General features: G+C 41.3%; 1 protein-coding gene across 3 annotated transcripts in view; it reads left to right on the top strand.

The window, feature by feature from the left end:
• The window catches only part of LOC135482799 (regulator of G-protein signaling 9-binding protein-like), a 50,061-nt gene that overhangs the window by 27,031 nt on the left and 8,991 nt on the right, over positions 1-14,039 (top strand). Inside the window, exons 1-2 of one of the 3 annotated variants that reach the window (XM_064763189.1) lie at positions 8,574-9,049; positions 13,543-13,602. In XM_064763189.1, coding sequence (XP_064619259.1) covers positions 8,921-9,049; positions 13,543-13,602 — 189 coding nt within the window. In that variant the 5' untranslated portion in view covers positions 8,574-8,920. Of the gene's footprint in view, positions 1-8,573; positions 9,050-13,542; positions 13,603-14,039 lie in introns of those variants that run through there. The other 2 variants (XM_064763191.1, XM_064763190.1) reach the window with 2 other exon arrangements.

Raw genomic sequence — 14,039 nt, 5'->3', positions numbered from 1 at the left:
CAAATGCGATTAAACACAATGCCGTAAAACAATGTACACTAATCATCTTCTTTGGGTAATTCTTTCCGTCAGGCTTGACGCCTTAAGCCGAGGACACACTACCAAGAAAAATTGGCCAATGGTGATTAATTTAATTGACTGCAGATGTCTTGTCATATGTGAACGGTCCGGCAATTCACTTGGCCAATGAAATTAGATACTCTCACCCAGTCTTCGCCAAGATTGCCACCACCGGGGGGCTACTTCAGGTAGAATTGTCGTGTGTGAATGGTTCACCAACTGTTTCGAGCAAGGAAAATGTAAACAAGAGGTTTTGTTTTTAACTCTTTCAAGCCCTTTACACCAAGAAAAAATGAATTCATGTTACTAGGCACTACTTTCTTTTAGCTATTTGAGTCTACATTTCAAGGTGGAGTTCCGATTATATGTTTTTGACATGTAAACCCGTACTTTGAAGATGGTTGGCTGTTTTAAGAATGTCCATGGGCCTATAAAACTACAGGTATATACCTGATTAATCAGAGCAATGACAGCAGGGGTCTCATAAGTAAGCTGTGCATCAGGTGATCATGATGATTAAGCAATGTACCAGTTCCCTCCAAAATGTTTCCCTCCAGTGACGTCACAGACAGGTACAGGTAGCTAAAATTGTCTGGGCCTGACATTGGTGTGAACGCACAGTTGTTGAGGCCAGCAAGAGTGACTTGCCAGGTGACCCTACATCTGGGCTCAGTTGTTCAAAACAACGTTAGCTTTAACATAGTCGTTAAGCCTTAACGTGAAAATTCTAACAGGTTTAACTGAAAGAGATAACGTCCTTGAGGATATTTAACGTAACCATGAGGGATAACGTGACTTTTGTGCCTTTGAACAACCGGGCCCTGTTCTTGATCTTGGTGAGCAATAGTTGGTAGTGTGTCCTCGGCTTAGGATGCCTCATGCATGCAAATTTGCTGAAACTTTGTACTGATTGTAATTCTATACATTTATCTGTCTATCCAACGGCAATGTTGAAATTTATACTCAGTACGTTGTTACGTAATTGGAACTGTTCCAATTTCAATTACAACATCTTTCATTTAAGAATGGCCTTGGCCGACGCTCGACCCGACAGAGAAATCGTAAATACGGATTACGATGGAGCAAAGTGGTTCGACCGTCGTTGTGCTTTGTGTTTTTAAAATGGCTTTAAAGCCAATTCTAAAGCTTCTTAAGTCATCAATGGGGGTTTTTGCTACAGAAAAGGATTTTATACTTTTTTAATTCTTTACATAATGCACATTTCTAGGCCCGTAATTGGGCTATTATCATTGACGCTGCTGGTCAATCAAGTACAGGCCTGAAGAAACTTACTCCCGTCGTGGGCCTACCAAAATGTACACATACACTGGCTTACTACAGTGGACGTTAAGCGTACGAAACAAGAGTAATTGGAAGGCACATTTGACCAAAAATCTAGCCAATATGTCTGCGAAGTTTCTTTGGTCTTGTGGAATAAGGACATTTTCTGTGTATATCATACTTGTTGTACCAAACTGTCCGGTTTTGGACCTGTAGCCTGTTTGATCGGAATCAAAGAGGCTCTGCTGCAGACGAAAGAACAACCAATGGCGTCAAACATTGTTATTTGTTAAACAAAGACGCCGTTTTGGTTGATGGTCTGGTTCAGTTTGTTTGAGTTTAACCCTGGCCTGAGTTAAGTCATTTTAGATGATTTTGATTTTGATTTCTTAACTTTGGTAACTTCCTGTCTTGGTAAGACACTATTCATATTGTCATAACACGCCACAATGAACACGGCTCTATAGCACAAAAGATTTGCGATATGAACATCTGAGAATATTTTCTTCGCCAAAGTCTTATATCATTGAAAGACTCTGCCGTTACCTACTTCCTTACTTAATACATGTACATTTGTGAATGACTATAGCGTCACGTAATAGGCCATCAACGAAGCACCTGTGCTTTGCCAGGTTTTCTATAGTTGCGCGTACACCACGAAATATTGGTGGACCAATTGCACGTATACACCACCACATTCGCCCGGCTTGTTAAAGTGGTGTACGCGCTAAAGAATCGGCAATTAGCTAGTTAGATGGTTTGGCGACAGGCGGCGCTTTCGAAATGGTGCTTTCTGCTTATTGTTTGCCTGCCATCTGTTGCCGGATTTTATAACTAGCTGCAGCGCTGGTGTACGCGCTTGGTGGATTTTCGATGGTGCGGCATTGGTTCGCGAACCAAGATTGGTGGTCCATTTTCAGGTGGTGTACGTGCGGCTGACTGACTGTCCTAGTGACTGTATCCCATCAGTCTCGCATCTACTATAGATGGTGTCTCTTCAGCCTTCCTCGGTTCCAATTTATTTATATGTACATCAAGTGATTTCTTTGAAATTTCATCGAAATTGATTTAGAAGAGTTTTATCTGAGATAAATTACCTTTTCTATTCAAATCTGTACCCAACTTAAAATTTACAAAAATGTACCGAGCCCGCTTTTGCACATACATCAAAACGAATACTGCAAACGGCATGACTGAATTTAGATACTAGTATGCAGGATTAGAATGATAATATTTATGATTAAAATGGATTATTGGTGTCCTTGTGCACCAGAAAAGGCATGGTTTGATAAATTAATATGTTTACCACAAATCACTGATAGCACGATTTTATTTACTGAAAAAGAAAACGTCACTGACCCAAATATTAAGTGCTCGGAAATTGAAGGCCGTGCCCTATACGCTCTCATAAATGATATGCCCGGTCTACACTAGCAAGATTTGGATCATGTGATGGAGCTACTGGGACAAAATGGCAGCCTCAATGAAAGATTTCAAGAAATTGAACATTTAATTTCGGAATACGAAAAGCTTCATCCACCCGAAGGAAATTCTTAAGGCTTTTTGGGTCTGAGGCCCTTTACTCTTGAAGGAGGCAGTGATAGGCCCCATGCATGCTTTTTCCACAAGTATGGCTTTTGTCAGTTGCGGCGGCGACGGGGGTTAATCACAACTGAAAGAATTGCTGCTGAAGCACCTAGGCATGCTTTCTTCCTGTGGTTCTCCATTGTTTTAAAGAAAAATGGAGAGAAATGACTGATTTACCCTCCAAATTGCCCTCAAATTCATGCCAAACACGGCCAAACTTAGCCAAACTTGTTTGGCAATGTTTGCCTGTGTTTGATAGTGTCACGGGTCCCCAAACATTCGCCAACATGATGTTGGCTCATGTTGGCCAACAATTGTTGGCGAATATTTGCTAGTGTAACAATTGTTGGAGAATGTTTGCTAGTGTAGACCAGGCTACCAGGCTAAGCCTGGTCTACACTAGCAAACGCCTGGTCTACACTAGCAAACATTCGCCAACAATTCGCCAACAATTCAACATGAGCCAACATCATGATGGTATACGGTAAAAAAAGCAACGGAAAAAAAGACAACGAAAAAAAAGCCCGGTAAAAAAGACAACAGGTAAAAAAGGCAACACCTTCCTTCTTAATTGCTCCTTTCCATTGTTTTATAATCTTTATCTCTTAAGCTGTTTGACCCCTTTTATGATCTTCCTGATTAGCAGCTGATTACTAGGCCTCTGCCCTAGGCCCTGTCTGATAATCTTGTATGCTGATTGCTGATGCTGATTGCTGTATGCTGATTGGTTGTTTCTTTAATTACTGAGTGCTAGTTGGCTCAGAGCCTGATATTTGGGCTAGGCTATTTACCCATTAGGGGTGTTTGTAATTACGTATAAATGATGATGTTAAGATATTTTTTAAGTAAGTCCTGGCAGATCCAGAAAGCCAGCCTTCACACTCTGTAGCTAAACAAGGCATTTCTCTTGAAAAGCGCCAGAGCATTTTAATTGACTTCACCCTTGACCTTATAGCATGGTAAGATTCTTTTATATCAACTCTTGTTGATACCTTGCTGTGACCTTATTTTGTAATGTTTCTGTGTCGGTTGTAGATAAGAAGTTGGAGTGACGTGGATAATAAATAATGTAGGCCTTCATACACTACATGACAAAAGTAGAAATCAGCTGCTACAAAAGTCACCTTCGACAAAAGACATTCTGGTGACATTCCACAGAAGTCGAAATTTCTCCAGATAGACATGTGGACGTGCAAAACGCAACTGCGACATATGTTTCCAGGTGACACTCGACAATAGTCAATAATGTAGCACACATTTGCTACAAAATGATCCCAGAAATCACCATTTGCCACAAATATTTTTGTGACTTTCAACAGTTGTTGACTGGTCACTACACATTCATGACATTCCACGTCAACAATGACCAAAACTCTTCTCCACCGACGTCACACTTCATAACCATGGCAGACACCGAACTGGTCGCATCGGTATGTCTGTCTCTCGATAGCGAGTTTCCGCATCGCTTACGATTACGATTACGATTTGTGGTTGACGTCATCGATTTTTGATGCTACGTCATCCCCCGCGAAATCGTCGTTGGTACATTCGTCTCGTTCAACGGCGATTTTGATCATGTTTTAGCGCCGAAAGAGGTGCACCCAGAGCATGAGAGCAGAGTATAGGGCCTACACTACAGGAAACCATGTACAGTCGTTGGTGTGAATGCGGAAACAAAATTTCTGGTTCATGCCGGTTTTGAGAATATTACGATTACGACTTTGAAATTGTAATAGTAATCGTAATGTTAAGCGATGCGGAAACTCCCTATTGTCATCTTTCGGCGAAGACGAACCAGACGAATGCGATTTTCTGGATTGCGTCATCTGCTGTTAGCATAAACAACAGCGGGTATTAAAACAGTACAAGCACTCAAGTATAATCAACATGAATGAGATTTACATTTTGCCTCAGAATCTTTAGACTATAGGACTGTAGCCTGTGTACCACGCAAAGGGAAGTGGCTCCGCGTGCGATTTGCTCTGTCCTCATTCTAATTTAAACGACCAACATAGATTCATAAGTAGTGGATGAATTGCAATCCAAATCACAGGGTTTACATCCAATTTTCTTGTATGGTCTTCCAAGCAAATAATATTAAACTGGATATTAATATATTTTGTTCATTTATTTCTTGGGTAAACGTGTATTGAAATTGGTCGGGGCATATTTACCAACATTACCAATGTGAACCTTACCGGTGACGTCCAATTCAGTAGCGATTTCGGCTATCTTTTTTCTCTTTTTGTTCCTATCGTGGTACAGAGGGGACTTGACGTTGAAAAGACATTCTTGCACCCCCAAAAGATCACAAAATCTTGATGTTTTTTCTGAATACCACGTAGCCATCTTCCTGTCCCATGAGCAACAGGTCTCCCACAGCTTTCCACAGGCTTTCCACAGCTACAGGGGTAAACATGCCCACAAAGGTCACTGAGTGAATACACAATGGATGACTTTTGTAAAAGATGACTCCAGAGTTTGAAGCTGGAGCGGCCACCTGAAACACGGTCACAATACTGAGTCGTAATCATCTACACACCTATTGACTTTTGTGGTTAACGTTATTCAACTTTCAACAAGGCGGGACATATGGATACTTCGTAACAAAAGTTCCAATCGTATACACATTGCAACATTTTTTTGGAAACAAGCCACAAAATGACTTTTGTCATCCAGTGTATGGAGGCCTTTAGTTGGTTTAGTCTGTGGGTTCGAGTTCAGAGTTGCGAAGTGTATACGGTGACAAATATTATAACTGCCCTTTTACCGCTACACATGATTAAAATGGATTGTTGATGTCCTTGTGCACTATAAAAGGCATGGTTTGATAAATTGATATGTTCACCACAAATCACTGATAGCACGATTTGATTTACTGAAAAAGAAAACGTCACTGACCCAAATATTTAGGAAATAGAAGACCGTGCCCTATACATGCTTCCCGAAATTGGTGGCTAGCATTGTAACTAACTCTTTTATCTGAGATAAATTACCATTTCTATTCAAATCTGCACCCAACTCAAAATTTACAAAAATGTACCGAGCCCGCTTTTGCACATACATCAAAACGAATACTACAAACGGCATGACTGAATTTAGATATGCAGAATGATAATATGCATGATTAAAATGGATTGTTGGTGTCCTAATTGTGCACTATAAAAGGCATGGTTTGATAAATTGATATGTTCACCACAAATCACTCATAGCACGATTTGATTTACTGAAAAAGAAATCGTCACTGACCCAAATATTTAGTGATCGGAAATTGAAGGCCGTGCCCTTTAGAGAGAAAGCAATAACTCGGCGTCTCAAGCTGTAAACACCCTGAGCACTTTGAGGCCCTTAAATCAGGCAATGATATACCACAATCATTGGTAAGCACCCCACAATCTTTCGTAAGCACATTTTTTCTTGCCGCAATGAAAACAATTCTGAGGCAGTGATTGACAGGAACCCTTATTCGTTAACAAATAATAACATGATGTCAATAAAACGATGTCAGAAAAAAAACATGATTAATGTCAGAATGACATTTAAAATTCAGTAGAAGGGTAGTTGAGGTGTGGTCGAGGTTTGAGGGAAAATAAGATTATAACTCACAGTGTTACAACAGCAGCAGCCATCGTCCTTTTATCTGTTTGGGGGGGGGGGATAATTTATAGCAAAAACAGCATTAGCACGCAATGAGAGTGAAAAAATAAGGAAATCTTTAATTTCCAAAAGACATCAAAGGGTAGAGCAGAGCGGGGCATGACTGACCCCCCCCCCCCCACCACCACCACCACCACCACCACCACCACCACCACACACACACACGCACCCGCACACACCCATAAGACCTCTCTTCCCTGACTACAGACCCACTGTTGTCACAGTGGAAAAATAACTGCAAACTCCCCATTTTTATAAGCGTTTCGCTACAGGTTACCTTTGTTAGCTGTGGGTATTTTATTCAGACATGTCCTGATATCAATCCAAACAAGATGGCAGGTGCATTTTCAAATGAAGACGGATTTTACACAAAACATATGAAAAGCTAAAAAACCAACTATACAATGTACATACATGTCTTAGACCAAAAGTTTAGAGGAGCGCGATTCGCGTTTACCGATGGTGTATTGTCACCTCTCTCTATCATGAATACTTACATGTTTCATTGTAAATCTTGTTACCCCTTTTGATAAGAAGTATATATACATCTTTTTGTAAACGTATCTTAAGTGTAATCCTATTTTCGTTTTCTCGGAGATTTAACTCTCTATTAGATTGGGACTCTTACACTGAAACGTCCTAAATTAGTTTTTTATTAAGTCTTATAGAATTTTAAAGCCCAGCACCGTTCCAGTGCATTTTATTTTCCAATTGCTCAGAACGGAGGTGGAATATAGTGGGACTACATGTACATGTACATGTGACGTCGTCCCCAGAAAATGTATGAATCTATAGATGCTCTGAGGTGCGATTGTAGCGCTATTTTTGTATACACTTTTTCATTTCATAAAGCGTTTCCTAATGTAGCTACAGAAAATTTGCAAAAGGTTAGCTCAGGCTGGTGTACTGAGTGGGATATACGATGTCTGTTTGTCCTCTATCTGCATAAATTGGTTAAGAACATCAGCTTTGGGTGCCGATCGCAAATGTATCTCCTTTCACTAGATGCCGCACATTTATTTTTGGATGCCGTCATGCGGCTCCAGATGCCGCATTTTGAACAGGCCTTACTTTTGCGGAAACCACGTTTTTTAAGCCGCATCCCCTTGTAAGTTGCGGTTCCACTACAGGAAAGTGCGGACTACATCCGAATTAGTTGTGCTTCCATTACAGCTAGTCCGGACTACACAAGTCCGGATCTCACTAAGAGCGGTCTTATTAAGTGCGGATAGGACAAGCGGATTTAAGCCGAACTTAGAATAGACCCGGATCTAAAGCAGAAATTACAATGGAACCGCATTAGTCCGGATTATGATCAAGTTACTAAGTACGGCTACAGGTGGCGTGTCAATGTGAACGTATTGCGCATGAGCGGAAGTGTTGGTTCTGTCAAAACAAACACGCGGTATTTCTTTCAACAGGTCAACTCTGATTCGTTCTCATTTCATAATTCAATTCTTGATTTAAGTAAATTCTAGTGCTTTATCGTAACTATGGCTCGCTGTTCATGGACAGAGGTGGAAACCCTCGCGATTCTAACCATTTGGGAGCGTGAGGACATTCAGGCCCAACTAAATGGGACCTGTAAATACACGAAAGTGTACGCTAAAATAGCAAAAGAATTGACTGAACTTGGTCATCCAAAGACCAAGGACCAAGTAAACACCAAAATAAAACAGTTTTGAAGAGTTCAGCCTAACGCGCATAGAGTGGCGCCGCCTGTAGCCGTATTACCAATCCTGTAGAACTGCACCACCTTCGTTAGTCCGGACTAAGCGAAGTTCGGACCTCATGCGGATGCGATAGAAACGGATCTAAACCCTGTAGTGGAACCACAACTAATAGTCTAATCAAGGGTGTCTGTGTATATTAAGTTATCACATAATCAATATACGAAATGTGATAATCAATATAATAATGTACATCCATACACATGTTTTGATATTAAAGAGTGCGCATTTGTCACTATAGACACTACACGTATTGTTTAAGCGCTAGTGATATTAAAAATAATCACGAACAGACGGGGATGCCTCAGTCCGGTGGCTGTTGGAGACAATAAGTCCACGCGAACTATACGCCAACCGAGTCATATTGCAAAATCGGCGCTACGACGTTGCCAAGGTTACGTGTAAAGCAGCACTACTGTGCCATTTCATTCAGATTCCTGCAATTTGGAAGCAGCTTTGGCGAAATAAGGCGACTACAGTGGCAGTGTTTGCAGTGCATTACAGGCGATATTCCAAGCCCATTTGCGTTTAGCATGTCAAGGAAGATGGTGACTTGAAGATGAATTTGTGGACAGATATAATCTCAATCAGTGATGTTTTAAGCTATGAGTAAGGACCCGGGAAGGAGATCGAGAACTCCCAATGATAATATAAAACTGAGCTCATGTACGCACAGTGAACAAGATGATGGTCAGGAGACCGCCGACAACTCGGGAAAAAACGATTGCTCCAAGGTAAGTTAATTTCGGTTTATATATCGTAAGAGGGAATTTGCCAGAGTTATTTATCAAGCGGGTCTGTAGGTGACCGTTGGTGACTAATATGCACACTTAGGGGATTTGGTAGTGTTTGATTTGCAAGAGTGATTTCGAGGATGATATTGGGGGCTTTACACAGAAAATCTCTCTGAAAACCTCCCTGATCTAACCGACCAGGCTGGCCCCTGTCTCTCTCTAAGTTCTTAGTACATCTCTGGCCCCTGTCTCTCTCTAAGTTCTTAGTACCATCATGGGGAATTTGACATCTCTTGATTATTTCAAATTCCGTGCTCAACCTGAATTTTAGGTTCAACGAGAGATTACAGGAAGGAGCCTGGCGAGTCGGATTAAGTTACACTAAGTCGCCGATAGGTGTCTCGGTCAGATAGTACATCGCGGGTCTATTCATAAGCTTGTACCAGGAATTATTTATCGTTCACTTAATATTTACTGAATTAAGTCAGACCCATGCAGTTCCCAACTGTCCATACTATAGCCACATGGAGACTACCAATTGGACGTCCTATAATGGCTCCTGCCTATCTCCAATGACATGAGTGGCAGAACCACAGTAACCCACAAAAAGGTGAATTCATGAATTAAGTACATGTATATGATACAAGTACATATTGCATACATGAAGTATATAGATTTAAATACATGTAATTATATACATGTACGTCCATACTATAGACACAATTTGCCTTATTTGTACATTTTTATATTGAATAAATCAGAGAATTAAGAAACTCCGACCCTCTTTTGTCTTCATCCAGACTGGGCTGATTCGTATCAATAATATTCCATTAAAGGAACATCTTGGGTGTGGGATTAACCTGGCTAGAAGGATAATTCCACTGCTTGCCACTATGTGTCGCCACTGATATAATTTCTCAATAATGCTGATCTAACGATGATTTTCGTCAGTGTTGCGAGGCAGTTTTGGGCATGGCATTCGAATTTCAGGCAGGCCTGTGGTTACAACCCGTTCTAGTATACTGTTTATTGCAGTTCAATGATTCAGTTATTCTAACAAGTTTCGAGAAGTGTCGTCGTGCTGAAAGCTATTTTTGTGTGAAAAACCATATCTCATGCCCTCGCTGTCCCCTTGTAATGAGGAGTACGTCAATTCTTGCGTTGTCGAAGACTACGAATCTTGTTCATTGTATTTACTCGTAAAACACTAATGCGTATAGCGTGTGGCCAGTTTACCTAGACATCACCAGACCAGATACAAGTAGGTTATTGATTGCCAATCGCAGCTGTATCGTAACAGAATGCAAATCAAGGCAATTCGATATATTACACCCATTAACGTGAACTTCATTGATTTGGAGTAGCTGCGTGTATCCAAGTACCAAAATTCATTATATTGTTTGTATTTTAATCTGGTACCTGAAGTGAAAAGGATTTAATGCCCCAGCGTATCATCAGGCCTTTTTATCATCATCGAGAATCTCCCAGCTCGCCGAGTCGTGGCCAACCGCCTCTCCGAGCGAATCCAGCCTCAAGACTATTAGGCCACCTCGAAGAGCTATTTGACCGCGACTCGGAGAGGTAGCAGATTCTCGGGGTGGTTGTTGCTGATTCCGCCTCCGTCACGGACACTTAGGGTCGGTGCCTTGGCGTTGCTTTAATGAATAGTCCTTCCGGACAAAATTCAGTTTTTTGGTTTGAGATTCCATGAACCAGTTTGACGTTTTTGAGTGTTTCCGTTTCTGAGTGTTGTTTGGGAATGCTCAAAGATAGATCGACACCATTCTGTGAGTTTCCGGTTTTCCCCTGTTGAAAATCATGGTCTCTTTAGGTGTCTATTGTATTTATGGAAACACTGGCATGACTAAAATATGGGGAACGACCACAGATGTTACACCAGTACCATTTCATAAACTAATTTGGATTGGCATTTCAAAAACCTTGCATTAGGCATTTAAAGGTTTTGAGCCTTCACTCGCCCCAAGGAGTTTATAGGCGATTGTTTGATTTCGTCATGATTGCACGACAGCACATCAATCTGTTGTCGGACAAATTCGTTATCCAACAAAGACGGCGATATCCGATTCGTGTATAGCATATCGTGCTCGCCACCATTACGGCCACCATGTCGTGAGTCTTGCCGTTACCATGGATACCTACTCCACACAACACTTCAGTTCTTGGTGTTCGCATGAATGGTCGATTAATCAAGCAGTGGAAGTTATCATGCAGTGCAAGGTTTAGTTGCTTCGTCTAGTCTAGTTTCGAATATGCCAAGTAAATTTTTTGAATTATTCTCGTCTGAACGACAGTGTTGAACGCGAACTCTGTCAAACACTATCAAATTAAAGCTTTGCTGTTGTGTGCTTCATTATAACTGTTGACCAACGCCCAACAATATGGACGGAGGGATATATTTCAAAGTCATAATCACACACCTTATTAAAGGTGCGAAACTTTCTCACATCAGGGGGCATGTCTCCTTTTCGATCCGCTTTGAATGTTTTGTTTGAGAGATGCACTGCATATGTTTGTCTCCTTTCTCACGAGTCGAAGATGCGAATAAAAATGTAGCATTGGGCTAATACTAACAGCCTATGGAGTTGCAAGAAAGTGCATACAGGCAAGTTTTGTTGTACAGCATGAACACATTTATTATAAGGGGTTTGTTACCGGCAGTTATTTGGTACAAACTTTGCAAATTTTACAATGTTGCATCTACCGCATATCCCCAAGTGTCCGGGGAAGCAACATTTTACCCAAAAACATACCAACAATATACATTCTATCAAGTACAGATTCTTTAATCCATATTTGATTATATGTACAATATTTGAGGTGCTCCGAATATTTGCGGGCAAAAACTATTCAAGAGAAAGAACGGGATCAAGATAGAAATCTAGCCAAAATGTGGAAATAAAAAAAACAAGATGGCTTCCATACTCGGATACCGCTCTTTTTCGACGGACGACATCACTGCAGTCTGCATTAAATACGCATGCAGTCTGCGGACGAGATTGTACTGAGTTGCACTGACATGCCGTGACTGATGAGCGACGACTGGCGAGCCGATATTCATGCTGGTTCAGTGGACAAACTCAGGGCTTATATTGATGGCAGCTTTATTGCACTCCATCGTTGTTTGGGTCAGCGGTCAATCGATAGATGATTCTTGTACAATTAGCCCTGACTCGCGAGGTCGATGGTACGAGCGTTCGAGTAAGGACTTCTGTAGAACGCAGTCACGGGTACAACCGTCTGATTCAATGCAGAATCCGATAGCATAATGGTAGAGATTCAAATTAACATTCTTTCGCTATCAGTGCTAACTTCATTTACTAGAACACTGGCCTCTTTGTAGCCGATTATGTAACCCATAATGGAAACACCTGACAGCGCCGCCCGGCATGATACACGTGCTACTGGCATATTTATAACTCGTAGTAAATGAGGTTGTAAAAATATGCAAATGAGATGCCGTAGATGGAAACCATGACGTCACTAAGCAGTGCTTATTTCTGCTACGGGTGGCGCTGTTGCTTGCTTCTGGAGGCGCTATTCAACCTCTTTAATATAAGTCTCGATAAGAACAAGAACTATTAAACCTAGTCATTATTTATTCTTGATAAGATAGAATGTCCGGGGAATAAAAGATTATAGGTCATGCGCTTAAGGCCATGAGCCTCTATGGAACCACACGACGGACACTTTTTCCTGGGGGACATTAAAATCTGTGTACAGCAACCGGTGTGAGAAATGGGTCTTCGAACCGAGAGAGAGAGTCCAGGAAACAAAGTGCTCAATATCGTAAGATGGTGTTAGCAAAATAAAGACTATAACACAGAGAATTTGTGTTAGACGATTTCTGTACCTATTCGTATTGTTCAATCGTGTTCTGTCCGTGATATTTACCAGCAATTTGCAGCCAATCATAAGAGGTGCGCTGCCATTTGCACCCAGGAAGTGTAAGCGCAAATATCCCAGTCAATACAGGTGTTTCTTTCCAAAGGACCGAGAACAATAGAGAGTAGATAATTAATGCTAGTGGTATTATTGGAAATCGTATGTTCATCACAAACCCAAGATGAAAATCGAATTGCATCTGCTACTAGCAATAGCATTTGTTCAGTACGGGCTGGGAAAACGCAGGATTTCTTCATTGCTACTTTTATTATCATGGTACTGCAGTCCGGTCGAACAGTCACCATGGCAGTCCAGGTTGCTGTCAGTGTAGCGTTTACTGATTTTATGGGCGAACAGTACATGTTGCTCAGTATCCGGGTACCGAGTTCGCGGTCGTACGGGGGAACCAATCAAAGTAAATGAGAGCCAAAATGTAGTCAAGTGTCATTTGTGTGAGAATTGAGTTGGTGACACGATATAATTACCGTGCAAAATTGTGGCTTTCTGTTGTCTTATGAAAGTTATCACAATGAACTAAGAGTTGAGACAGTAAGGTTAGTCCCTAACCTCTTAGTTGATCTCGTCCCTAGGTGAGAAGACCTTCCCTCCAAAGATGGCGTCGACCAGTGATGCTTTTTGTTCAACGTCAGGTTTGTCTTCTGATCTACGCTGATTGGTCCCACAATTCTAGGTTAAAATAAGATACTGGGCTTCCTGGCATATAAGATCATTTCGATTGCAACTAGTGTCTTGTCAGGACAAGCAAGCGCCTGTCTAAATGGACGTTGTCACCCGACAGGCTACGCCCTCCTGGCCAAAGGCGGACTGAGTCACCATGCCAGATAATTTGGCGCTCACCACAAAATCGGCCGAGGTCAAATTCACGGTACACTATTAACACTCGTACACGTTTTATGTTAAAAGAACAGAAAATTCCTGCTCTTCTAACCGATACATTTATATCATATTACCGAAGTTCATTTTGTCTCCAAGGTCTTATACACCAGGGACTCCAGTATCTCTTGCTATCACCGTACTTATCCAAGAAACAAAAAGCAATCGATGGTACTCTGCTTTCATTGTCAAT

This window comes from Lineus longissimus, chromosome 2 (assembly GCF_910592395.1).
Source record: "Lineus longissimus chromosome 2, tnLinLong1.2, whole genome shotgun sequence".
NCBI classification, from domain to species: Eukaryota; Metazoa; Nemertea; class Pilidiophora; order Heteronemertea; family Lineidae; genus Lineus; species Lineus longissimus.
Note: the sequence above shows the minus strand (reverse complement) of the source record. Positions and strands in the feature narration are given on the sequence as shown.